The sequence below is a fragment of the Sinocyclocheilus anshuiensis genome, unplaced genomic scaffold (genome assembly GCF_001515605.1).
Source record: "Sinocyclocheilus anshuiensis isolate Anshui unplaced genomic scaffold, SAMN03320099.WGS_v1.1 scaffold647, whole genome shotgun sequence".
Lineage (NCBI taxonomy): Eukaryota > Metazoa > Chordata > Actinopteri > Cypriniformes > Cyprinidae > Sinocyclocheilus > Sinocyclocheilus anshuiensis.
In genome coordinates, this window is record NW_015552606.1 from 869,655 (window position 1) to 896,057 (window position 26,403).

A 26,403-nucleotide genomic window follows, 5' to 3' on the forward strand; every position below is an offset into this window, starting at 1 on the left:
CCAGACCCTTCTCTTGTGTTTGTGCTCAGGAGAGCATCAGCGTGTTTTTGCAGCGTTGAGCAATGTAACCAATCAGAGACATATCTGTTGATTTCTTGAACGCAATGGCCAATCAGAAGTGTTTACGTTAGTCAGAATTCACTCACCCGGTGGTGTTTTGTTCAGTGCTGAGCCCGAGTTGTGCAGGGCGCGAATCCTCTCATCATAAGTGTAGACACGATGTTAGAAGTAATAGATTCATTGATTTTTTTTTTTTATACCTTCGTGAAATGAAACTGAAATGAGTCTTGGTGAGTATAAATAAGGGAGCGCTCTTTGCATGCTTTCTTGGCTAGCAGGATATAAACCATTCAGAATTTTAATAAAATGTAGCTTTTCATGCTACTAAGAGGACCAACAGCCACGTATAGGCCGCAAAGTTTCAGGAAATTGCAATGACTGACACATGGTCATAACAATGGACAGGACAAAAATATCTAGTCAAAATAGATGTGCATTAAGGGTAGAGCACCCTCTCTAATTTTAGAAGCACCCTTGGTGATTTGATTCTGTAATCGGGTCTGTCACATTGGCTGCCTTCACATCGTCAGTGTTTAATAACAGGTGTGACTCAAATTGACCTGTGCATACAGCAAGGAACCAATTGAGTAATATCTGCATGAACAGAGTAGATGCAGACATGAGGATCAGATGATTGTGATCAGGTAGATTGAACCCTTTATTTAGCTGCGTGCCAATGCCACAGTATTTTTATTTGTATGCTATGCGTTATTTTAATAATCTGTTGTTAAAAGTGTTGTTATCTGCATTATATATTACTATAAATGAGGCTACACATAGCATAATATATCAGCAGAGCAAGAGTCAATCTTATATTAAAAAGCAAAATCATGAGACCGTTTTGTTCTTCAAATATATAATCTTAGTTCAGTCATACAGATATATACATTGTGTAATAAATAATATTTATAAAAACATAACATTTTCAGATTATAAAATAAAAAGGGAATTATGAACTTTTAAAGGCTTTGTACAAAACTTTGGATATAGCGGAAGGAGAAATGGAAAAGGGAGCAAAGATGTGACTGGTGAGAGGGCTCCTTAGGGATCGTGTGAATGTGAAACTAGCATTGCGTAGTTAAACTTAATTAATGGGAAGCGTATGGGACTGTCAGAACATGTCCTATGGAAACCTCCGCTAGTCTGCTGCAGCTTTGTGAAGCTGGTCTTTCTTTCACACACTCGAACCCACAGCAGTCCTCCACTTGCAACACACTCTCATGACAATTTGCAAGTTGGTGGATACTTCGTATAAATTTGTACGATCTTCGTACGATTTCATACAATCTGCTTATGCCACAATGACGGTTAGGTTTAGGGATGGACCCTCATTCTTTCTTTTTTCTAAAAATCGAACGTTTTCCTACGCATCAAACCGTACGAATTAATACAAAATTGCCACCTCGCAAAATTGTTGCGTTTTTTTTTAATTAAACTGGCTTGCCACTTCCCTCCTTTATTACCCTCCTGTTTCTTTCCTTAACTATCCTCTTCCTGCTCACTTGTTCTCCTTCCTCTACGCAAACTTCTCATCAGGGAAGTGTTGAAACGGAGCCTTCACAGTCATATACGAGGAGCTTTATCAAAAAGATTATGTTAAAAAATAATCATTGTAATCTCTAGAATTAGTATACTCATTAGTAGTTTTGTAAGTGCAAATTTTACTGGTCGGGTGCACGTGAGCCTAGTGTGTGTCGTCGCATTCTGCTGTCATGCATTTCAGCAGCTGTCCTGCACTCATCCAGGAGAGTTACCGATAGCTTTGCATGTACATGTTCTGCAAAAAAACAAACAAAAAAAAAACTTTTGAAATTCGGAAGGTAGGCTACCCATGATGCCTTTTCCTGTTTGTACCGCCCACAGCATTCTACGCTAATATATCAATTGCATCCCTCCAAACTGCTGTATAAAGCAAATTACCAGAGTTTTTACGTAGAAAAGAGAAATATGTTCCATGATTTGAACATGTATGATTATAGGGAATATGGTAGGAGTGAACAATATGTCCTTGGATTGGGAAACCTCAGGAGATCATGAGGGAAAACATGGGCATTGCATTGGATTCAGTAGTATAGCAGGGCATATTTCGAGACCCAGCGTTCAGTAGTTAACCGAGAGTTTCTCATCATCCTCTCCCCCCTCCTCTTGTTCTTTAATGCATGCCTAGTGTCATTGGTTGTATTTGAACATATCCTGTTTCGGCCCCTGGGCAGTAGTGCGAGATGATCAGAGAGATGGTGTTACAGATAAAGGAGACTGAATGATAACAAGGAATTTTTTTCTTTTGCAGAAATAATGAGTGCCACAAAAAAAGAGTGAGAGGAATGGCAGTAGTAACCATGATGCTCACAATGGGCATCTTTTGGGGCGTGTAGATCAAAAAGGGCACATTAGTAAAGGGTTCTACCACAGAAGTGCCACTATCTTGTGTGTGTTCTCAGTCTCTCCGTCTCTTTCTCTCTCTTTCCATCCTTTAATGTCCACCAGTCCTTTTCTTCCCGCACTTATTTACATGTGTGCACATCGTAGACCCTCACACACTCCTGGCAGCTGACGTAGCAACACCAGTGGAAGATGCAGTGGCATTTCTCCTTGCGCTTTTCTGTCCGTGTATTATGGCCACGGCCACAGCATAACAAGTCGCAGCCCTCGATGCCGTGCGACGATACATTGCAGACGCGGTCGCGGGTGCCAAACGAGCCCGTCTCTGGGTTCGGCTCACAGAAGTTGGGTGATCCCTCGTAGTATACCAGGTCTCGTTCTGTGGGGTGCTTGAAGAAGGCGTATTTGGCGCGTAGGGTTTCCACCCAGCCTCTGGACTCCCGGTGTTTCTCCACCAACATCTCGGAAGCACTGTCGTACTTGTCTTTCAGGTAGTCCCCCAACAGCCTGAAGTCAGGCTGAGCCCACCAACAGGTCTTGACTTCGCAGCTGCCTGACAGTCCATGGCACTTACAGCGCAGGTGCATGTTTTCCAGGATGGTCTGAAAAAGAGAAAACATTGGAAATTGGTATTAGTTTGCTGTTATCTATCAAGGACCATTTAAAATGATTGTGATTTAGCCACTTAAAAGGCCAGTTGCATTTCTTATTATTTCTCTGCCAGATACTTTTCTTTTATCCATTTATCAACAGCCAACAGTAAGCAAATTTTGCATGAAATGTTGCTTTCTGTTTGAAGAACTATAGCATATAAGCAGTATCCAAATTGCAGTCATGCTGCATATGATTCTAAATATCATCGCTCCAATTACCTGCTATATTCAACTTCTGGCTTATGTCCAGACAGCTATCTTTTATTGCCTAAATATTGCCTGTGTTGTCACACTGTCCTTTCTAAAGCAGATTTTTAAATCAGGATCTACATAAGACTCCAACAACCTGGACTGCAACTTCTTCTGCATGCTCTCAGGCCACAGGTGTTGTTCAGGTGCTGAGTGTGCAGACAGGCCCTTGCATTTCTCGGCTAATTCTCTTCTGAAGTCCCGCTTAATGGAGTTCGCCACAGGCACTATATGTCTTTGTTTTGGTTTGTTTGCCTTAATTCACTTGCTATATTTAGCTTCAGAATTCCCCAGCTGTGGCGGAAGGCAGGTGTTTGCAGGTCCCTTGGGGTCTAGTTGGGGCCGCTGACATCATGTCCCGAACTCTTTGGGCCCTGGGCGGGTCCCTCAAGCTGTGTCGAAACAATGGAGTACACGAGGGTCCTGCCAGGGCCGACTGTCTCAGTGCCTGCTCCTGTGGTCCCTCGCTGATCAAAGCGGCGTTCTGTTGCAGTGTGGTCTCGCCTTTTGCCCCTTAAGCACCTTTAGCGCAAAGACTCCAAGTCATGACAGCAGCAGTGACGGGCTAAACCCTGAACCCCAGTGTTATTCTTCCCTCCCTGCCTTCTGCAAACCACCAACTGAGTGTCACGGATTCAGTACAGATGCACCGTATGAGAGGCATGAAAGGATAAGAGAGGTAATTACCCAGTAATTTCTCACGAAAATACCAGTTTTAAAGTTGAAAGTCTCTCGGAAAAGGGATCAGGAGATATTTGACAGATCTGCGGAGCATTAACACCTTTGTGAACTGTCGGGTAGGACCCACCCAGGAGCGGCACAAGTACAGCTTTGTTCTTTGTTTGGCTATCATGAACCTGCTGGCTTAAAGGTGAAGTGTGTAATTTCTGTGGTACTACTGGAATCACAATCTGTTTCAATGGTCCGACTGGGACAAAAACAACATTTTGCTCAGCCAATCATGTGAATTTGGGGCTGAACTAACTGTTTGTCCGAGCAATGAAAAATGGAGTATGTGAAAGCAGCAATTATTTTGCATTTCTGTTTGGTATGGTGTGCAAATTACACACTTTACCTAAAGTGATTTCACAGATATGGTGTTTTCTCAGCTTTTCTCTTTTCACGTTACATATGTCTCCCTTCGTCATGTAAAGAGTGGACACGGTATTAAGTTTCAAAACTGTGACGATCATATCCATTGGTGCTAAGTATAAGGATATTATATATACAGTATATATATATATAAGGATACTTAAATAAAGAAATACACAATAAGGCTTTAAGTATGTAGATACTTAAATAAAGAAATGCACAATAAGGCTTTAAGTATGTAGACACCAAAATGTCATACCTTGGAATTAATTGGGGTCAAAAGTTATATCTAAGAAGGTGTCCACTACAAGGTAGTCAAAAAATTGGGGGTCAGAAGATTTTTTTAAATTATTATTTTGAAAGAAGCCTCTTATGTTCACCAAGGCTGCATTTTGTTCAAAAACACAATAAAACAGTAATATTGTGAAATATGATGATATTTTCAAATAGGTTTTACATTTTAATATATATTTGAATTAGTTTATTCCCGTGATTGCAAAGCTGAATTTTCAGCATCATTACTCCAGTGTCACATGATCTTTCAGAAATCATTCTAATATGTTGATTTGCTAGTTAAGAAATGTTTCTTATTATTATGAATGTTGAAATTTTTTTTTGAAGTGACACTTTTTTTCAGGATTTTTTGATTTTTGTTATTAATTAAAAAGAACAGAATTTATCTGAAATAGAAATCTTCTGTAATTTTATGAATTTCTTTACTGTATTTTTTGATGAAGTTAATACGCCAATACCCCAAACCTTTGAATGTAGCGTACATACAGAATTGTTCATAAAAATAGCATAGAATATTTTCCATCAACATTATATTTGAAATCAGTTAGAAAGATCATGAGTCTCTTACCATCCGTCCTGCCTCATTGTTGTGTCTGTTCATGGCACTCCGAGCATCTGGTCGGTTCTCACGAGCGTCTGCAAACTCTCGAGACACCAAAACCCCAAACTCTGCATCTTCACTGCAGCCACCCCACTTCCATCCCTCTCCCGGCGGGCCTTTATGATGGGAGTCACAGCCACACATTGTGGAGGTCCCCTCTGCACATGAACGGGTCACTGCAAACGCCACTCCAGCTGACGCAATCGCATGAACAAATCCAGACTCTCTTGTGGCTAAAGAGAAGAAAGAGATTTTTTTTTAAATGACATTTGAGTAAACATTTCTTCATGTTATGGCTATAAGTTTTCCTTGCTCTGACAGACACATGTCCTTCTCCAAAACCTAGAGAGTTGCTTAGTTATGTTGCCTTTTAAAGGGATAGTTCACTTTTCTTCTGTGGAACATAGAGATGCTATTTTGAGAAAAAGGTTTTCACAAGTGTTTTACCTGTATTTTAAGTGACACCTTGAATTGTGTTATGTTTTATAGTTAAAAGAAATGTCTGTAAATGTAACAGATAATGTCCTGGCTGAGATTTAACAGTACGTATTCTAATTAAAAAAAAAAAATTACTGATTTTTTTTTTCTTACAGTGTAAGTCATACAAGTTTGGAACAACATGAGAGTGAGTAAATGATGGAATTTTAATTTGTGGGTGAAAAACAGCATTGTGCGTATTATTATTGGAGAAGGCAGTCCCAGAATTCATTGCAATGACCTCGGACAAAGTGTGAGACATATTTATTGCAAATAAAGTCATATTTCTTTTACTACCAAAACGTATCAATAAAAGTAGTTAATTATTACTAATAATAGATTATTTTACCCAATGATTTTGAATGCACTATATATTTATGCTTATTGCAATACAGCTGACTCTTCAAAACTTTTCAAGAGTCTCCAGTGCTGTACTCATGGCACATGGTGTTGCTGCATATCTAGAGAATTCCAAATCAGTAATTTCTGGTACCATAACAGTTAGGATGCTGCCTAGTTATGAAGTCCCTGTATTTAGACAGCGAGACAGTTCACTCTGTTTTGGAACTATCATGGAATCTATCATGTGGCTCTTGTAAAAGGTTTGAAGGAGATCCCTGCCTCTTTAACTGTGGCCCTCCCAAAAGTCTCTCATCTATCTGTGCTGTGACTTCAGGGCATGGATCATTTTCTGTGATGAGCTCTGGAATATACTGACGAGGTGTTTGAGTGCTGCGCTGTAAACGTCTCTGACAGCACCGGGACGATTGTTGATCATGTCACTTGTGGCTAATGCAGCCTGAGGTTTCACTGACGCTGTGTCATCTCAAAGGTGTGCTGGTTTCTCTCTGGATAATGTTTCGGGAGCCCCCCTCCCGTCCCCATTCTCCCAACCGTCCAAGTCCCGCGGCCACGTGTGTGAAAGCCAGCAATAAGTCTGCGTGTTTGGTTTCTGAAGGCATGTTCTGAGAGATGGAGTTACGCCCCCTTTGAATGCAACAGCTTATTATGTAACCAGACACCATCGTTTCACAATCGCAGCACACTTACTGTGGCTCACCAGTTCTCTTGGTCCCTACAGGAAAAACTGCTACCCAACCACCCCATATGACTACATCACCCCAAACATTTAAGTGCCTCTAATGACAGTGGTTCTCAGACCGAGTTTGTCAGGGATCAGTAAGGCCTATAATGGTGTAAGATGATCTAAAGGAGTGCCCACACACATGGAATATGCTGGTGTATTGTGGGTAATGTGTGACCAAAACAAAGCGCCTTTTCACAATGTTGTGTTTAGATGATGGATGTCATGGTAACGTGTTATCATTCTAGTACAATCATTTTGTAATTCTGTCCAGCACTCTCCAGCGTTTCACAATCGCAGCACACTTACTGTGGCTCACCAGTTCTCTTGGTCCCTACAGGAAAAACTGCTACCCAACCACCCCATATGACTACATCACCCCAAACATTTAAGTGCCTCTAATGACAGTGGTTCTCAGACCGAGTTTGTCAGGGATCAGTAAGGCCTATAATGGTGTAAGATGATCTAAAGGAGTGCCCACACACATGGAATATGCTGGTGTATTGTGGGTAATGTGTGACCAAAACAAAGCGCCTTTTCACAATGTTGTGTTTAGATGATGGATGTCATGGTAACGTGTTATCATTCTAGTACAATCATTTTGTAATTCTGTCCAGCACTCTCCAGCATTCTTTTTTTCCTTTTTGTCCTCCTGAGCAAAATCTTGGATGTATTTTGATGTTTCATCTGTTTTTGCTCATGCAGTAAAAGTCATTGGGTTTCAAAATATCATTGGACACCACTGACTAATTGTGGGGAGGGGGTGGGAGGTGAACTATCCCTTTAAATCCCATAATACACTGAAACAAGCTCAGTGAAAAAGAAATCCATAATGGTGGATAAGGCAAGAAAAAAAATATTTATAATGAATGTCATTCAATACAAATTGTTTAATTTACCATTTTTTGTGTGTGCTGTATATTTTAATACTTGGTTGTGGTGTATTTTGCCCTTAGGTTAGCAACATGCTAATGGCAAACTATTGAAATGCGAGTCAAGCTGTAGTGCACTTAATTGTAGTAGTAGAAATTTCCTTTTCAGTCGATTATTACATTCCATGACAGTTAGGACGCTTTCTTAGAAGGGAGTTGCCTATGTAGACAGTAGTAAGGTAGCTTACTAGGCTTTGGAATTCTGACCTGCTAACCACAACTGTCAAAAGCAACAATCAAAATTGTGATTTTTTAGTAAATGTTTACTAGTTTTGAAGTCATCTACCCTGTGTCTGAATATACCTACTATAGTAGGCATTAAACAGTATGTGAATTCATTAAATAATTTATGAGTAAAATATCTGGATGACTTACTACTTTGACAGATTCTGAAGTGCACATCCAATGTCATAAGTCACAATACAAAACCAACATGGCATATGTAGTGTGCCTGGAGTTCATTCATACTACACGTTCATACTATATAGAACATATATTTTTTAACACTTGCAGAGCTCATTCCTTATCCTCAGTATGAGTTTTCAAACTCAACTACTGTATATGTTAGTGTAGTCCTGAAAAACGAACAAAATTAGCATTTAGCAGATATCCACATTTAAAACTTTCAGTCGTTCTCTTCCAGGAAAATAGTGATGACTCATTCTGCACTACACAGATTTTTGTCCAGTCAGATGCTCTTTAGAATGAGAATGTCACTCCTACATCTACAACTGATTAGCAAGTAGCAAATTATGGTTCATGAGTGTGACGTAACTAAAGCCGTATGCTATTGAGGCTAATCCTTTTGAATATGTCCCTCTCAAACTTCCTGTTTCGACAGGAAATGCATAAACACTGGAGCAAAAACTGTGTTTGACAAGCGTTTCACAAGTCATTATGGACGTTTGATGCCGTCTAGCTGTTTCTTATGAATTTGCAGACTCATCTCACCCCTGGTATTCTTGTTTTATTCTTGCAGGAAGTTCATGTCTGCACACATATACAAGCAGTCCTTTTTAATAAAGGTTGCGTTTGGGCGCGCACCTCTCTGGGTTTGCGGCCAGAAGGAGGCCCAGTTGGTTCTGGCAGGCCCAGCTGGGTTCACCACAACAGAGAACTGTGAGCTCTGGGCCCCAGGAGCCCTGGCCAAGGGCCAAGAAGAGCGCAGCTCCCGCTACCTGCTGGGTCCATGAATCCGCCTTTGTCTCTGTGTTGTCACACCGTATTACCCACACAAAAGGGCCCAGCACCCCGCACCCCATAGCCCAGTTCAGCGCTGCCCAGAGCAGGGGCTGGCATCCCAAAAGGAGCACCCCCCCACCTCCTGTGACACACATACACAAAACACACATACATCTCATCCCAGCCACTATGCCAAAATATTCCTAAGCGTTTAAATAAAGAAAATCCAGTGAGGACCAATCAGCCCAATCCGAACGCAAGCAGAGAACCTTCTTCCTTATCTTCACCTCGTACTGTCCGTCTCCTTCATCATCTCCTCATCCCCCTCTTGAGTTCCCCCTGCCTTCCACCTCTCTTCCTTCATGATGGGGAAGGATGGGAGATTCCCTTTCAGCCTGCTTTCATGACACAGTCAAAAGGGCGTGTGAATGGGGCGTCCGTGGGAGCCGGGCAGTAAGAGGAACACAGGGATGGCTCATACTGGCCTTCATGCACAGTAGGGGTCGAAGTGAACCCTCTAGCCCTTTTCTATTGCTTGTAATCTCATTTGGTCTCTCTTCTCTTTTTCTCTCTCTGTCTCTCCCTCACTCACTGCCTGTTCCTGCCCAGGTCCTGCACTGCAGCTAACTGCTTTAGCATCTTAACCGTCCAGCATGTATAGGTATGTCCCAGTTTGTGTACCCAGTTCGTGTACTGCTTATACCCGGATGATGCACTTATTTAACTGAAAAAATGAAACATGGAATGTTGGACACTTAGTGTGCTCAACTTTCATAGCTTTCCTTATGTAGCCGAGGGGCTATCAGACTCCGATGCTGTATGACAAAATAACCTTCTAAAATTCATACACTAGATGGTAGAATATATAGTGCATAGAAAAAGTGCATTTGAAACACAGCTTATGTGAATTTTGTGAGGGACAGACCTATTAGGGTGCTTTCTGTCATGACTGAGAACCAATGTTCTGTTACATCAATTTATTTAAGAAGTGATTTTAGTAAAGTTGTCCTTGTGCGCTTCACCTCAACCATTCACATCTAGAGTATCAGAAAATTTATGGACAACCCAACAAATGTAACTTCAATCAAATATAGCAAGATGTGCATAGAAATTGAAAATGTTACACTACTACATGGACTGTTTTCCATGAATCGCTTGATTTTCATTGACATATTTTCAATTGAAAAAGGAAGTTTGGGTGGGACATATCAAAGGAATTGTTCATTTTTATACTGACTGAAGTGGCAAATCAATTTGGCTGATGAAAATACTAATTTAATAATAAAAAAAAAAAACTTTATACCTGGTACTAAACATTAAAAAAAAATGCATAAACATGTATTAATTTAATGTCAAAATATATAAGATTTAATTAAAAAGAAATTCAACCAGTGAAAACTGTCCTTGTGAAAACATTAGCTAAAATATGACTTTTAGGTAATATTAATATTAGCTAAACTACAGGATTTAAATGTATTTTAATGTATAAATCTACTCTAATTTAAATGTATGTGTTTTGGAGACTATTTTACGATGCTGACTTACATGTAGCTTGTTGTTCTGAAAACAGAATGTTACACATTCTGACTAGCGTGGTTCCTTGTGATTTTGTTTTATTGTCCGTGCTGTTATACAGTAAATTGTACTATTATATTTATGCTGCGGATATCGCTAATTCATCTCATATGTGTAGGATCTGTTTGAGTAATTAATTATCGCACTGAAGTGGTTCAGTTTAAAGCGTGCAGCTATTTTAGCTAAAGTGGAGTAATCCCCAATATACTATGATTACATTATTTAAAACATTTTTCTAAAAACATTATAAAGTCATTAATATCTTGCAGTGTTACTTTTCTCATCATATTTTTCGCAACAGTATTTTTAATACTAGTAATACTAGTAATAATAGCACATAGACCAGTGATCCTCAAATCTGGCTCGCAAGATCCACTTTCCTGCAGAGTTTAGCTCCAACCCTATAATCAAACAAACCTACCTGTGTTTTTCTAATGATCCTGAAGACATTGATTAGCTAACTCAGGTGTGTTTGATTATGGTAGAGCTAAACTCTGCAGGAAAGTGGATCTCACGAGCCAGATTTGAGGATCACTGACATAGACTAAAAGCAGTTTCGATATGTATAGAATTGAATTATTTTCTGTAATTGCAATTTAAATACTATACATTTTGTAGACATTTTGTGTGTTGTTAACCCATACCTTTATCAAGTACAGGTCCAAATATTGCTAGATTGTCCTTGATAGTGGTGCAGTTCCACCTGCGGCCTCGGAACTGGTGCTGACACTCCTGGATTCCCAATTTGACACCCTCTGCTACACTGGGCATGATCTCGATGTAATTGCGGCAAAAGCGCAGTTGTTTTGGCACCAAACCAGGTATGGAGCCACACAGGATGGGTTGGGAGCCTAGGGATGAGTACTGCTGCCCAAGGGCCAGGGACCTGAAACACAAGTGTGAAGATTAAAGCCAACTCTGGGCACACCTAAGATATAAGTCTTCCGATGGAGTACAGTTAATTCATAGTGATTATGTAATCGAATCATTTACTTAATGTGTATTTTTGTCACGATTATTATGGTTTGTATAGTTTACATGTTCACTTTAGTATTAGATGTTGATTGGAGGTTAGTGTTGAAAGTTGTGATCTAGTCAGTTATTATAGTTATTATATACTTCTCGTATATGACCACTTATATCCACTGCAAGATTTTGTGTGTGTGTGTGTTAGAACATTTATGTCTTTGCTGATCTGGTTTTTAACCCAAATCTCTCTCTCTCTCTCTCTCTGTGTGTCATTAGATATCCTTGTTTTGACATGCATACTTTATTAATACTGTAGGTGTAACCCTCTTTTAGCTCTCATTGCTGTTTATTGCTTTTTTTTTTTTTGAATGTGTGTGTGTGTCATTGTCTCTTTGATAACATATGCAGAACACACACGCTCTGTCTTGAGCTGTAATAAGTCAAATATTCAGTGTTATAAATCCTGTGACGTTTGGAAAAGATTCAGTTGTACAGCAGAGGAATCTATTAGCAGTTCTGTCCTCATTTTCTCACAGACGATGCTATAATACATATCTGCATGAACCTCTGAACCCAGTGACACCTAATCTGTAAAATGTTGCAGTCTGTAAAAAGCATTTAAAAATGTATAAAACAAAAGTTCAGACTCTAAATTGTGACCATATGAGCCGATGTAAAAAGACATTGGAAAATGCAAGTACTGTAAGTGCAAACTTCTGACTACACATTCTACATTCTATATTAATGCAGCAAGCTGTTATATTGCCTGGCAACCACTAAAAAGCCCACAGTTTGGATAATAAACTATACTATTTTGCAGAAGAATTGTTTATTCTGAGTAAATCAAACAAACTTTTATCATATTGCCATAGCTGACTTTTTTTTTTTAACTATACATTTCAGGTTAAAGTCACAATGAAAGAGAAGTAGTGACAGATCTTTTCTACCATATTGTGAAGTACATCAGAGTGAAACAGTTTACTGAAAAAGAAAAAAAAATGTATGGTGGGGACTTAATTCTGTCCATCCGTTGTTGATTGGATGGAGGCAGATCTGAATGTGGGTTTGCTGTCTATAGTAAGAAATGGGCAGAATTTCTGTTTGGCTTTTCCAAACAGAGTGGATTTTCTGTTTCCCGAAAGTGCTTGTTAACGTTATCACATTGTTCTAAAATGTCCTGGCTTTGCTCACACAGTGTATAACAACTTTTTCAACCATTTCCCCCCCTCCTTGTTACACTTGTTTTGTTCCCAGTCAAAATGACCGGCCTACAAAAATATGCTTATAATTTTTTTGCTATTCCATTTTATTACCAAATATTGGATTCAGTTTTTTTTTATCAACAACGCACTAGATAGCTGGCCAATCAGAGCACACCTTGCTTTTCAGACCGATGAGCTTTGTAAAAATCGACGCGTTTCAGAAAGGCGGGGCATAGAGGAGAAACAATAATGTACAGTATGTGAAAAATAATGTGTTTTTTAACCTTAAACTGCATAAACACATTTCATTACTCCAAATACACAAAATAACGTTATTTTTAGCAACATCCTATGACCCCTTTAAGAACTTCTATGAATTCACACATTTCAATACACAAAATAACGTTATTTTTAGCAACATCCTATGACCCCTTTAAGAACTTCTATGAATTCTATGAATTCTTTAAAGGGAATTCTCAATAAAAGCATCTCTACATTATTCCATGCTTTTATGATGAGATATGCTGCCTGACAGCGCTGACATAGATGCTGTCTTGTGGGCCAGAGGTTTACCTGGTTCCTCCTTCGGGCCAGTGGAGGATCACACATTTTAGAGATCAGCCGCTCACGATGACCTCAGGCCCCCCGCGGGGTGCAACCCTATCACAGCGCCAGTCTCTCTGACAGATGAGTGTACTACTGCACCCCTCACACACAAAAGCACCAGCATTGAAGTCAGAAGAGAAAAATCCCCCTCAGAGCTTCTTGGCTTCTCTTTTGCTCTCCTCCCTCGCTCCAGTCGCACATTCTCTCTGTTTGATGTTGTGGGAAATCATGAACACAGAGCTGGGAGATGTTAACGGGTTGCCAGGTATCAGAGGAGGTGTGAGAGGTGAGTCTTTGTATCAGAGGAGCCGAGAGTCTTATGTCGAGATTACTTGTGCATCTTGCTGCCTTTGATGCATCATATGGGTGCGTCACCGCACTGTCAACTTTGTCAGGGAGTTGACGTCATAACGCTGATGTTTGTGTCCGTTTGGAGGTGAAAGTGGAAGCGTTCAAACAGCTGAGACAGTACATGTCTCTCCATTATGTAATATTTAATTCTAAAGGCTCCCTAATGTCCACACAATATTTGAAGGCCCCACATATTTACTCTGGTATTTCTGTTGTATTATAACAGCATTATTTGAAACTCCAAAAACTGGCAGTGCAAAACATTAAATTAATTAAAGAAGATTCAAGATTCTGATTCTGCATGTTTTATAATATAAACAGTAGTTATTGAGGCCTGGGCCTCAAAGCGCACGTACAATCAGATTTGTTCCTAAATTTCATATCAGTGTTAAAAGAGAGGAACAAATTGTTTTTATGCATACGCCAGCTGAAGAGCATGTGTACAAAGTTTTTGTGTGCATATAACAGTAATTAAAATAATCCAACATTGTTTATTAAAATGTAAAAATAAATAGACAATCACAATATGCAATAATATTGTTATATGTGCAAATGAGCAGCTGCTTTGTGATAATTACTTTGCTGAAATAAAGTCATTAATAATATATGACTTCCTGAAAAAAAAGTAAAATAAAAATATATACATGTACATACAGTATACATGCATGAAGGGATATATATCTGTGGACATTCTGTTGATGCACTTGTTCACATTGCACTTCAATATAAGATGAACTACAATTTATAAAGTGGGATGCAAGTGTGAAATCTTTAGTGCGAATGGACGTTTTACAAAATGTTGTAGAAACATTTCAGAAATTGTTGTACTTTTACATTTAGGATCATTATAACCATGTCTTTATATGACCATGTCTTTATAAGATTTATAATTTTTTTCTTGAATCTTATTTCTGAGTGTGTGTGTGTGTGTGTGTGTGTGTTTAGTATTTTAATTAAGTGTTAATTGATTGTGAACCACTGTCTTGAAGGGATAATTCAACCAACAAAGAAATGTATGACTTTGGTTCATCTCTGGGACATTAAAGAAAATATTTTGAAACACCTTTTTTGATCCCACGGTAACACTTTATAATAAGGTTCCATTTGTTACTATATTTAATGCATTAACTAACAATGAGCTATTGATTTGTTACAGCATTTATTCATCTTTATTTACGTTAATTAATAAAAATACAACTGTTCAATGTTAGTTCATGTTAGCTCAGATTCATTAACTAACATTAATAGGTACAGCTTTTGATTTTAATAATGTATTAGTAAATGTTTGAATCAACATTAACTAAGATGAAATAAATGCTTTATAAGTATTTTTCATTGTTAGTAGTTAACTAATGTTAACACATGGAACCTTAAAGTGTTACCGTCTACACAATGAAAGTCGTCAACATTTGGACCCCATTGACTTCCATGAATCTTATTTCTGAGTGTGTGTGTGTGTGTGTGTGTGTGTTTAGTATTTTAATTAAGTGTTAATTGATTGTGAACCACTGTCTTGAAGGGATAATTCAACCAACAAAGAAATGTATGACTTTGGTTCATCTCTGGGACATTAAAGAAAATATTTTGAAACACCTTTTTTGATCCCACGGTAACACTTTATAATAAGGTTCCATTTGTTACTATATTTAATGCATTAACTAACAATGAGCTATTGATTTGTTACAGCATTTATTCATCTTTATTTACGTTAATTAATAAAAATACAACTGTTCAATGTTAGTTCATGTTAGCTCAGATTCATTAACTAACATTAATAGGTACAGCTTTTGATTTTAATAATGTATTAGTAAATGTTTGAATCAACATTAACTAAGATGAAATAAATGCTTTATAAGTATTTTTCATTGTTAGTAGTTAACTAATGTTAACACATGGAACCTTAAAGTGTTACCGTCTACACAATGAAAGTCGTCAACATTTGGACCCCATTGACTTCCATTGTTTAAAAAAACAAACAAACTGAGATGTTAATATATATATACAGTATATATATATATATATATATATATATATATATATATATCTTTTGTGTCCCACATAAGAAAGTTTTGGAATGACATGAGGGTGAATAAATGATGACAGAATTTTTTGGGGGTGTACTTTCACTTAAAGGAAGAGCAGTGAAACTAGTGCCTGTTCTTTTTTTGCCTGTATTTATTACCATAATTCCATCCAAGAAGCCATGGCTACAGTATGACATCTTTTCTAGTGTGTCATTCATTTACTCCACCATGTATTATTCCTATCAGCTTGGATTATTATTTTCGAAGTGTCTGAGAGAAACCCTGGCCCCTTACATAGGAACTTACTGGAAGTGGAGCCTGTTTTTCTGCTGTGTTTGCTGAGTGAGTAAATTACATAATTACACATCTGCTTGCAGCATAGCTGTCCATTAATCTCTCACCCATGTGGATGATTAGTGTGTTGGTGTGTTGTGTTGAATTGTGGATCAGCCTGTCTCTGCCCTTGACAGTGTCTATGTATGAGGTAGAAGCTCTAATTAGATATGGATGTGTTTTTGATTAATTTAACCGCATGCTTTGATACAGACTCGAGCGTGCTTTCATTGCATGCTTCACGTCCTCAGTGATCTGTGGTTTGTTTGGTTGTGATCTGCACCATTGACTCTGAAGTGGACGAGAAGAGGAACGCGTCAGTGTGGGGGGATCGCAAACACATAAATACGCACCAAAACTGTTTCGAGGAATGAAGGGTGTGGCGACACAACCGAGTGAGGAATACAAACATTGGGTTGATGTGAGTTGTTAATTTGTCTGCTGGAATCTGCTACTGCGAGGAGACACAGTGAAGCTTTAGGGTCTAGCAGGCGCTTGTCTGAGCAGGTTTAGGGCCACCTCTAGCCTTCAGCTCACTTTCCGTGCTGCTGGGTGGGTGGTGACTGCAGTGCAAGAAAATAATGACGCAAGCATTAATGAGCCATTGCAAACCATAGCTACAAGGATTATGAAGTGAGGGAATTCCTCTCTACACAAAACAGAGAAATGTTATTTTGCCATTGGCTAAAGATTAAAGGGATACCCACCCAAACATTAAGTCTCTTGAAAATCTCTTTTCAGTATAATGAAAGTGAATGAGGAGTTGTCAAGCGGGTCAAAAAAGCATAATAAAATTGTTTTCAAATGTAGGCTGTTATTAACACATTCTAAGAAAAGGATGTAAAATAAGGCCCAATGTACTGAAGGAAGGAATTTTCTGTATTAGGCAAGTTTTAAAATTCTTTTAATTGGGCTGTTGTGTTCCCATTCATTATAGTTGCGTGTAATTTTAATTTTAATTTTTCAGAATTTCTCCTTTTCTGTTTCACACAAGAAAGACATACAGAACAGAGTCATACATGTTTGAAATGACATGGGTGAGTAAACGATGACATAATAAAAATTTTTTTGCATGAAATATCCCTTTAAGCTTTTTTGCTCACCCTCCAAATAAAGCCCTAAACAAAGCATATTATAATTTCAGTTGCCAACTGTTTCAGCTCTCATGCATTCACCAGCTTCTCCAAAAAAGTGGGAGATGAGGCACCTGTCTATGACCACACTGCTGAATGTTCTGTTTTTGTCCAGAGGCAGAAGAAATAAGAAACTCTTTGAACTTGTGAGTTTTTGACATCCGACCCCTGGAGCTCTTGAGGTTGATGCCTTGTTAAAGCTGTGTTTGAGTTCATTACAAGGCCACAGCTTTGGCCTGCTACCCCAGGCCCCAGACAGGTCAGGGAACATTCACCACACATTCCTGGCCAGAGCTGCTTGGAGATACACTGAGGTGTGTTTTAAACCAGAGATCTTAACATTTAGGCCGCTCATCCAAATATAAAGCTTTATCAAGTACTCTCATGTCTCATCACACCTTAATGCTTAGTGTACTCCCATAATGCATCTGTGCCTGTCCGAGCAGCATGCGCTCCATCACGACTTTGACTTCACAGCAAAGATATTAAAGTCATGGCTTATTCAAATCCCAAATGTTGGTCAAGATCGACAGCATGCTTAAATATCTCTGTATTGTTAGGTATGGATCTCTGCCCTTTCCTCAACTCATACTTGACATTTTAAGACAGGAAGCAGGAGATAAGAGATTTTTGGAAAATAACACACACCTTTTTGTGCCAAATGTATGGAAAGCATGTGTGCCTTAGGCTGCATGACTGAAGAGAGGTTCAGAGAGAGAGAGAGAGAGAGAGAGAGAGAGAGAGAAATGGGGAGGAAAGGGATTAGAGAGAGAATCATCTTGTCATAATCAGTTCCCCTATTGAATGATGGAACATTTGTGTAATTTAACAAATGTCTCTAATTTAAATGTCAGTAAAATGGTCTACAATTGATTAATTTACAATTTCCCAATGGGCAATACAGTGGGCCATACAGTATATTGTCCATTTCAGAGTCTTGTGGTACATTACAGTATTTATGGAAAGTATCACTTGAATTTTCAGAATCATATTTGGAATTTTATCAAATATTCCAAGTTGTATCCATTTCAGTTTAATTATATGCTGCTTTAATTTTGGTCAGTTGCCTTATTATGACTTGAGCTCATTTTCCACTAACTTAAAAAAGCCTTAAAAAGGAGAGAGAGAGAGAGAGAGAGAGAGAGAGAGAGCCTGAGGATGGGGCTTTTCCTCAGTCATTCTGTCAGAACAGGAACACAAGCTCCATCAACAGTTCAGGTTTTTTCCTGCCACACTTCTGACTGGCATTTCAACTGCTCTGGGCTTATCAGATAAAAAAAAAAAAGTCAGAATCCTTGATAAATGTTCAAACCTGTTTTCTCTCTCTCAGTTCCTGTTCTTTTACTAATGACACCCCATGTACCGTTGCTAGTGAGAGAAGTTACACTAGAGTATTCATATTATAATCAGCAATAACTGCACTGCTGCAAATGTGTCATTGATTAATGCGTTTTCTGTGAATTTTTCGTGGGAGGTGCCCACCCACCGGACCGTTGTCTGATATAACAATCAAAATAACTGTAGTTCCAAACTGTTGTTTATTTCAGTGGGAGAAATGGTTTTATTAAAATATTTTGTGGGCAGAATCAAATACAAGATTCAAATGGTAGCTAGCTAACTTAAGAGGACAACAGTAGTTGCAAGCATGTGAAGGCCATTCGAATGAAACATAGTAGCTGGTTTCTAACTGGTCCAAGCTGGCTTCCAGACTTCCTGAAGCCAGTTACATCAGCTAGTAGTAGGTTAATGACAAGCCTAAACCAGATACCACATGCCAAAATACAACTACCAGCTTAAGCTTGATTTTCCAGCAGGGGATTGTTTTTTTTTTATGGTACTACTATTTGTGCAAGTCTCCAAGTGATGTAAGGACAGTATGATAGCTTGTTGTCGTTAGTTCTATGCTAAACCTCAATCCTGAAACTGCTGGCCTGGTGCTGTAGTACGGAAACTACTGTGACGTTACGGCTCTGTGGCTCTGTCTCCGGGCGCTGCTGCCTGTCACTGTTCAATTAGCAGAGCTGTCAGAGAGCTTTGACTCCACCGGCAGTCCCTGCGTAAGTGACCTGACACTTTTGATTAAAGTTGTGATGTATTACACAACTCCCTAAAGCCCTTCTAAAGAGAACTGAGATGGACTTAGAAGTTTGGTTTTCACCAGAGCCTAAATGTTTGTTTTTTTTCCAATTCCATTCGGAAGCCTGATCAAACATTAGCCAAATGTCAAAATGTGGTAATTGCAGACCGGGCAGTCTAATGTACTTTTATTGTTATTACAATGTTTAAAAATGTAATTAATATGTAGAAAATTTTCGACTAAAACTTAAAAGGATTTTCTTTTAATGAGAGAATTACACATAGTGTACCTCCCACTTTTCTCTCTCTCACAGACACACACCAGCCATCTCTGTCTCATCCACTGTCACTATTTAATGTGTGTGTGATAGGATGACTTCAGAGATAACCTCAGGTTGTCTGGATGATCCAGAGAGCACAGGTGTTGTCCATACCCATTCATCATCGAACCCTGAATGAGGGTAACTGTGCATTCTTCTTCTTAATCCAGTTTATTTAATAAGGCACCTCTGTGCATGCGTGTCAGTCAGTGAAAACAGTGGCATACTAAACCTTTTTCTGTGTCCTAACAAGCAAATAATCAAAAATGAGTGCTTAGTGCTTAATATACAGTTATGTTGAGCAGAATTTTGGATCAATGAGATTTCACGGTAGACGGAGCCCACAAGTAGTTGTGACAAAAACTGTGATTTAAATAGAAGTTAGATGGTTTTTATAACTTTTTTCTATTTTTGTGTACACGATAAAGATTATTTTTCAAAGTTGACAGTAAAATAGATGATTGGAGCATATCTAAAAGAATGCTGAACTAATACTAATACCAAATACTATTTCCGTTTTTTTACTTGCCATTTCTTTGTAATTATTTATGAAATTTACTAGCCATTTCAAAAAGTGTAATTTGTTTTAAAGTAACCACCAATTTTTTTTCCAGTTGACCTAAATCATCCCACAAAATTGCTGTGCAACAATACAATTGATTGGTTTGCTACTGATATTGAACCAATACATTTGAAAAGTAAAACTCTTCTGACCAGGTTTCTATCTGTTTCACCCTCCTTTTCCTAAGAGGCCCCCATTATCCCTGAACATCCTTGATCTTTTCACACTGAATTGCAGCTGGTGGATTTTCTTGCAGTATCATTAAAGCAGTGACACTGGCTGACATGCAAAGGGGGGCTTTGGTATGAAGGGTGTATAATGACATTCCTCTCTCGCAGAGATGAGTCAAGTCCCATTGAAGCCAGCAGGGGACCAGAGCAGGTCAGAATGCTGACTGGCCTCCCGATGCTGTCTCCTTCATGCCTATTCTCTCAAAAAAGAGTTTTCTGAATTTTAATTAATTCAGAATTAGAGTTTTATGTTAAGTGTTTGCGTATGTTGCCATCTGAAAGGACTCTTTCCTTTTGAGAACTAAGAATAAAAGCCTATATATTCTTAAATGTGAGCCACATTGTTGCGATTACAAAAAGAGCAGCTTAAAATCCATATTACGTGTTAAAAAATGTAAATGTAACTATCAGTTTAGCTTTTTAGCTAGTTTAGTTTTTGGCAACTTTATGAGTAAACTATAAAAATAACTATTAAAAAAAACCTATAAAAAACTATTCAACTATAAAAAATATTTTAAAAAGGTGGACTTGTAAACCAATTAACCTCTCTAATATTTAAAAGTGTATATGGTTTTGAGTGGTTCATTTCCACTGTTTTGACGGGTACTTCAGATAATAAGAGCTACTGAAGTGTTTCCAGGTCAAGCCGTGACTTGATCATCTGAGGTCAGGCCTCTTCTGAGCTGTTGTGTTGTAACCGAGCTGAGGTTCTGATAGATAACAGATGATCGGCGGTGGAAACAGCCAGCTGGATCCGAACGGATGGCGGCTTTGCGGTGCTGTTGTGGGAAGAAGCCACAAATACCTTGTTCCTTTCTGTCTGGTATTCGGAGTGACTGCTGATTGTGTCTCAGCTTGCTCGTCATCTGTAATGCATGTGAAATTGAACAAAGCTAGACAGGCTGATCGCTTTCAATAGCTCTCCCTGCTTAAGACTGAGCTTAATTAGTTCATCTTGAGAGGATAAAGTCAGATATCAGCGGCCTGGTAAACTGTTGAAACAGATTAGGGAAGAAATTGGCCTGATTATTGCAACACTGTTCGTCATAGATTTAAAGTCCATTCAGATGTGAAGGGATTAAAAGGATAGGATCTACCAGTGTGGATTAAAATCTCACTATAAAACACAAATACATTTGATTGACACCTTTAAAAGAACTGAAAACACACCATTATTACTATTTATATTATGTTTTTCTGTTTCTACTATAGCCTTTTTTATTTTTTAATATAAGTCAAGTTGATTCAGTCACATTATTATACTAAAAGTTATTTTATTGATTATTATTTTAATTGTTATATTATATATTTTTTCCTAAAACTAATTTGTTAGGAATAAATGCCTGTGTCAAAATCATGAATTTGAGATCAAAAGACAGATTCTGAATGTAGACATGAAAGCAAGATTTATTTTATCACAAAAATTCATTAAATGGGCATTTTAAAAATATCATCTATTACATTTTGTGACATAGGATCACTAGTTTTGAAAGTTTTTGTTTATTTAAATCACTCAGTAGAGATATTTCACCTGCTACATATATTCTTTTCTATTAATCTATTCCTGTTCTTTTTTAGGACCGCAGGTTCACTGATGGCATTCAGGTAGAAGACAAGAAATGATGACGCATCTACCCATTTACCTGCAGCCATGTACGTTTTCGTATCGCTTTCTTTCTCACGCTCTCATTTTCTCTCCCCTCCACTATCAATTTATCCAAATCAAAGAGGTTAGGCATTATCAGTGGGTAAATATTACACCGTCGTCAAAGAAAACAGCTGCGGGTCAATGACTCGAGACTCCTTTGCTCTTTGTCAGTTTCTTCTGGTGGCACTAAACGCCAACATATGAGTAAAGCCACGCACATAATAATGCTTCAGCCCCATGGCCTTTGTGTGTGTGTAAGTCTATGAGTGCGACTGCATGTTTGGCAACTCTCGCTTCATAAACGAAACCAGAAGATGCTGGTGGTTTGGAACTAGAGTGCAGCGGGGACCACATGCTAACTGGGACTACTAAAGCACATTAGTTCTGACAAGTATTGTATCATGAGCCAGGGGGGCTTTTGTGTACGCCTACACAAATATTTTTGCAAAAAGCCTCATGTTACAAGAGAACCTTGTGAGGTCAGTGGCATTTTGAGGATGGGGTAATTAGTGGAACTATGACATATCAGCACTATTCGGAGGTAAATATGATCTCTGCAGAATGTAGCGAAATCTACTGAACATAAGTGCTTTAACAGTACTAACCTGTCAAATCGGAATAACATAATTTGAACAAATGGAGAGAAAAAAAAATATATATATATATATATTAAAATAAAAAATATTCTGTTATAAATATATACAATGATATGTCATTTATTTGTTTCTGTAAAATACAGTATTATATTCATTATTTTAATATATTTCATTAATATTGCAGGATTAAAGTAGCTAATTATTTCATTTGTTTCTATATTTAAATGGCGAAACAAATGAAAGAAGAATTTTTGTTATAATAGGTAATTAAAAGGAAATTACTTTAGTCTCAATTTTTTATGTCATAATGATTTGAACGATTTTGATTTCAAATTAATAATCTGAAAAGTACAAGCGTGTGCGATATCTTTATGCAGCCCAGTTCAGTATACTTTGTATGAATTATGCTGGAAAGTGAGCTCTTATTTGGAAAGTCAGCCAATTTCAGATTAATGTTGTTAATCATTGTTTTTTAAATCACAGATACGATTGTAATACACAACACAACAACTTAAGAGAAAAATAAATGTTCAAAGCAGCTTCAGGTTTAAAGTGTAATGATACTTAGGGTTAAACCTCAATGAATTTATTGAGACCCAAGCCAAGGGACATCCACACTAATGCCCCAATTAACACTCCTAACACGGCTGGAGTGCTGAGGCTATTAGCGAAGACAACAATATACCCCATCCAGCAGCCTGCTGGCTGACACCTTAACCTAACCTTATCTCTGACATACACACTGCATCTATTTCACAACACTCCAACCTTCAAAAACAGCCTCGTTCGAACATTCAAAATAAATGGAGCCGGGCGAAACACGGCAGCGAGGAAAAAGACAGGCTAGCCTTTTCCGTCCCTCCAGTGGCTGAGGTTAAGATTCTTTGGACTGAGTCGAGAAGCTTTTTTCCACGCAGTCAACTGAAAGTGTTCTGTATTTACTGCCCTCTAAAAAATTATCACTGACCACCATTCTCCCAGTGCTACTGGAGAAAGTGATGCAGAAAGTGGGGATTGTTGCTACTCACCACCAGATGGGATAGCCTCCAAGCACCCGAGAGCTGGACAACCACATGCACATGAGATATCCAACCAGGTACAAATCCATGAGGTATGTCTTGTGTGGATGGAAATTGTCTATTGATCAGTACATAGAATTCCTAAAGAGGGGCTGAAAATCAAGTTCCAGCCGGCAAGTCTTAAGGAAAAGATGGATGGCAATTTTGGGGTTTAAATGAAGGCAAAAAAATCTCCAGGGTTTGCTGCTTCTTTGAGTTGGGTGAGGAAAGTGTGTGTGTCCCAGTAGTTAGGAGAGTAAGTGTCTCTTTCACACACTCGCACACACGCTCCTACTCGTCCTCTGATTCCCTCCCTCTCACTGAGGTTCTTCCCTAAGGTACATATCTTTTTCTCTCCCCACTTTTTTTCCCCTTAGGATCATCAGGGCCAATATTAGAGAGAGAGAGTGAGAGAGAGAGGGGAAAAAAAACAACAAGCGAGGTTTGGAGATGTCAGCTGGCAAGCCAATCACAGAGCATGGCCTTAGGTTACGCAAAAAAAAAAAAAATTATTATTCCTGCCCATCTGTCAATCATGCACCACCCCCTGGTAATGTAGCAAAGAAAGAAAGAAACAGAGGGAGTGAAAGAGAGAGAGAGGAGGCTGGGAGGGAATAAGAATGAAAGGGTGTCAGCACTGAGTTTCAGAGAGGTGGATTTGTCTTATTAAGGTCTATATTGTCTGTATTAACTTCAAGGAAAACCAGCTGTGTCAGAGTCGGGCCTGCTGACGGCATCGGGGAACGTCGTCTCCATATTTAAGTATGTCATGCCCCGAACTAATTGTTCCGGATACGTGTGCGTGCACATGCATTCACACGTTGTGAAGAATTTTGTCTTGGAGAATTTTGATGGCCGCGTCCTCCCCTTGTGACAACGGGGCACAAAGGGAACACAATAAAAAGCTGTAAAAGGTAGTGTGGCAGGGCCAGGCATGCAGTGTTCTCTGCCCCAGTGGCCCAAAGGCAGCACATTTTACATAAACACTATTGTCATTCGGATAGGATGAGGGCAGACGGCGCTGAGAAAGAGACACAGCACTAAAAGATGACAATGCATTCTAATATAGCCTCTGTCTCAGACTGACCCAAAACGCTAGGACAGAGGTGAACTGACCATGGTTTCAGGTATAAATACCGGAGACCTGGGAAAAATTGCATTCAAATGAGTTTTATATCAGTAAGCATGTGTGCTTTTCCACTCAGAACAACCTAGAAATGCATTAAGAGAGTAAATCATATATTTTGTCAGACGACAAAATTTGAATTGAATAATTGCAATGCAAATGTGACAAAGTAGAATTAAGCACATTCAGAGAAATTAATATGACTGTAATTGTTAACTAGAAAAGAATAGCAAAGAAAAACTATGAATGTTGCCTTGAAAATAGATTATTTGGAAGTTTTGAAAAAAGTTTTAAAAGCTTTAAAGTTTGAAGGTCTATAGGATTTACAGAGATGAAGATAGATAGATAGATAGATAGATAGATAGATAGATAGATAGATTAAATGTCACCTAGAAATGTGGAGTTTGTTTATATATTTCATCATATTTAATAGATTAACTTTTGGTGGAAGAACACTTAATTTCCTTTGTTGAATTTCTTTGAATTGCAATTCAGCAAATTCCTTTTCCTGTCATTCCGATTCAAATTCCAATTCAGTTTCCTGTAGGTTGTGGCCAATTCACTTCAAACTCCAGTTCATATATAAAAAAAAGTTTTCACATAAGTGCCCACCTCTTTTCCAGGAATGTTTAATTTGTGTTATTGTCCAGTATTCTCTTGCTTGGCTGTGGTCGGATAAACTCTCTCCTCCAATCCAGCGATCAAGGACTGAAGCCTGTGTTTCTGTTTATCTGCTAGTGCATCTATCTATCTCACTCACAGCAGGGACATGGTCTGTGCGCAGCCACCGCAGGAGCTGAAGAGAGACACTGACAGCTCTGACCGCGGTCTGGAGGTCATATTTCCATTGCCTTTATTCTCCCACATCAGAAGGGTCAGAGTTGTGCTGCAACTGCACTTCGAGGCATGACAGTTCATTCTGACATCTTAAATGTTTATCATAAACTGCATTTTAGTGTTTCTAACCTGATGCTGCATCCCTGATCTGATTAAATATGAATCTGTTAGTTAGACTGCAGGTTACATCGATGTGTAGCATGTGTTGTGTTCCCGACATCGAGAATAAAGATCTGCTTTCCATCAGCTGCATTGTGCCTAGATCAGCGGTTTGATTCTGCATTCTTGAAGAGTGACACGGATCTGCTCACCAGGATTGGCTGGGAAAACCTGATCGGAGCGTAATTTATGAGTGGAGGCGAGGAATGGTCTGCGGTCGGCATCTCAACAACAGTGAAACCACATTTCCCAGGTCAAGGCTGTAAGGCCACGACACAACGGACCGACTGGAAATGAGCTGACGATTAGAATCTCAAGGACTCGAACCCCAGCATGCACCACAACGGTGTGAAGCCAGGACAAAAGCCAGAGATGCTTGACATAGCTACAGCACAAACAAGACCATTCCCTCCTAGCATAGCCATTGTGCTTCAGAGGAAGTTTTGATTCTCGTATCAATCGCACTTAATGAATTTACTGAAGTGGGCCCTAAAGCATGGAAATGAAGTGGTTCACTAGCAGATCAATGGGAATAAAGAGACCCGCCCGGAGCTTTGACCTCTGGGTCAGGAGTCTCTCATCCTCCCTCATT

General features: G+C 38.8%; 1 protein-coding gene across 2 annotated transcripts; it reads right to left on the minus strand.

Annotated features, from left to right (window-relative positions):
- Positions 1-920: 920 nt before the first annotated feature.
- LOC107665892 (proto-oncogene Wnt-3-like) lies at positions 921-23,988 on the minus strand. 2 transcript variants are annotated; one of them, XR_001631613.1, is made up of 5 exons: positions 23,660-23,988; positions 11,226-11,467; positions 5,299-5,564; positions 1,981-3,044; positions 921-1,837 (listed from the first exon to the last, which is right to left on the minus strand). XR_001631613.1 is itself a non-coding variant. In XM_016456955.1 (4 exons), the coding sequence occupies exons 1-4, from the start codon at positions 23,737-23,739 to the stop codon at positions 2,565-2,567; spliced, it is 1,068 nt and encodes a 355-aa protein (XP_016312441.1). In that variant the 5' UTR covers positions 23,740-23,988; the 3' UTR covers positions 921-2,564. The 2 variants fall into 2 exon arrangements, 1 of the variants encoding a protein (XP_016312441.1); XM_016456955.1 differs by having other exon boundaries at positions 921-3,044.
- Positions 23,989-26,403: the final 2,415 nt, after the last annotated feature.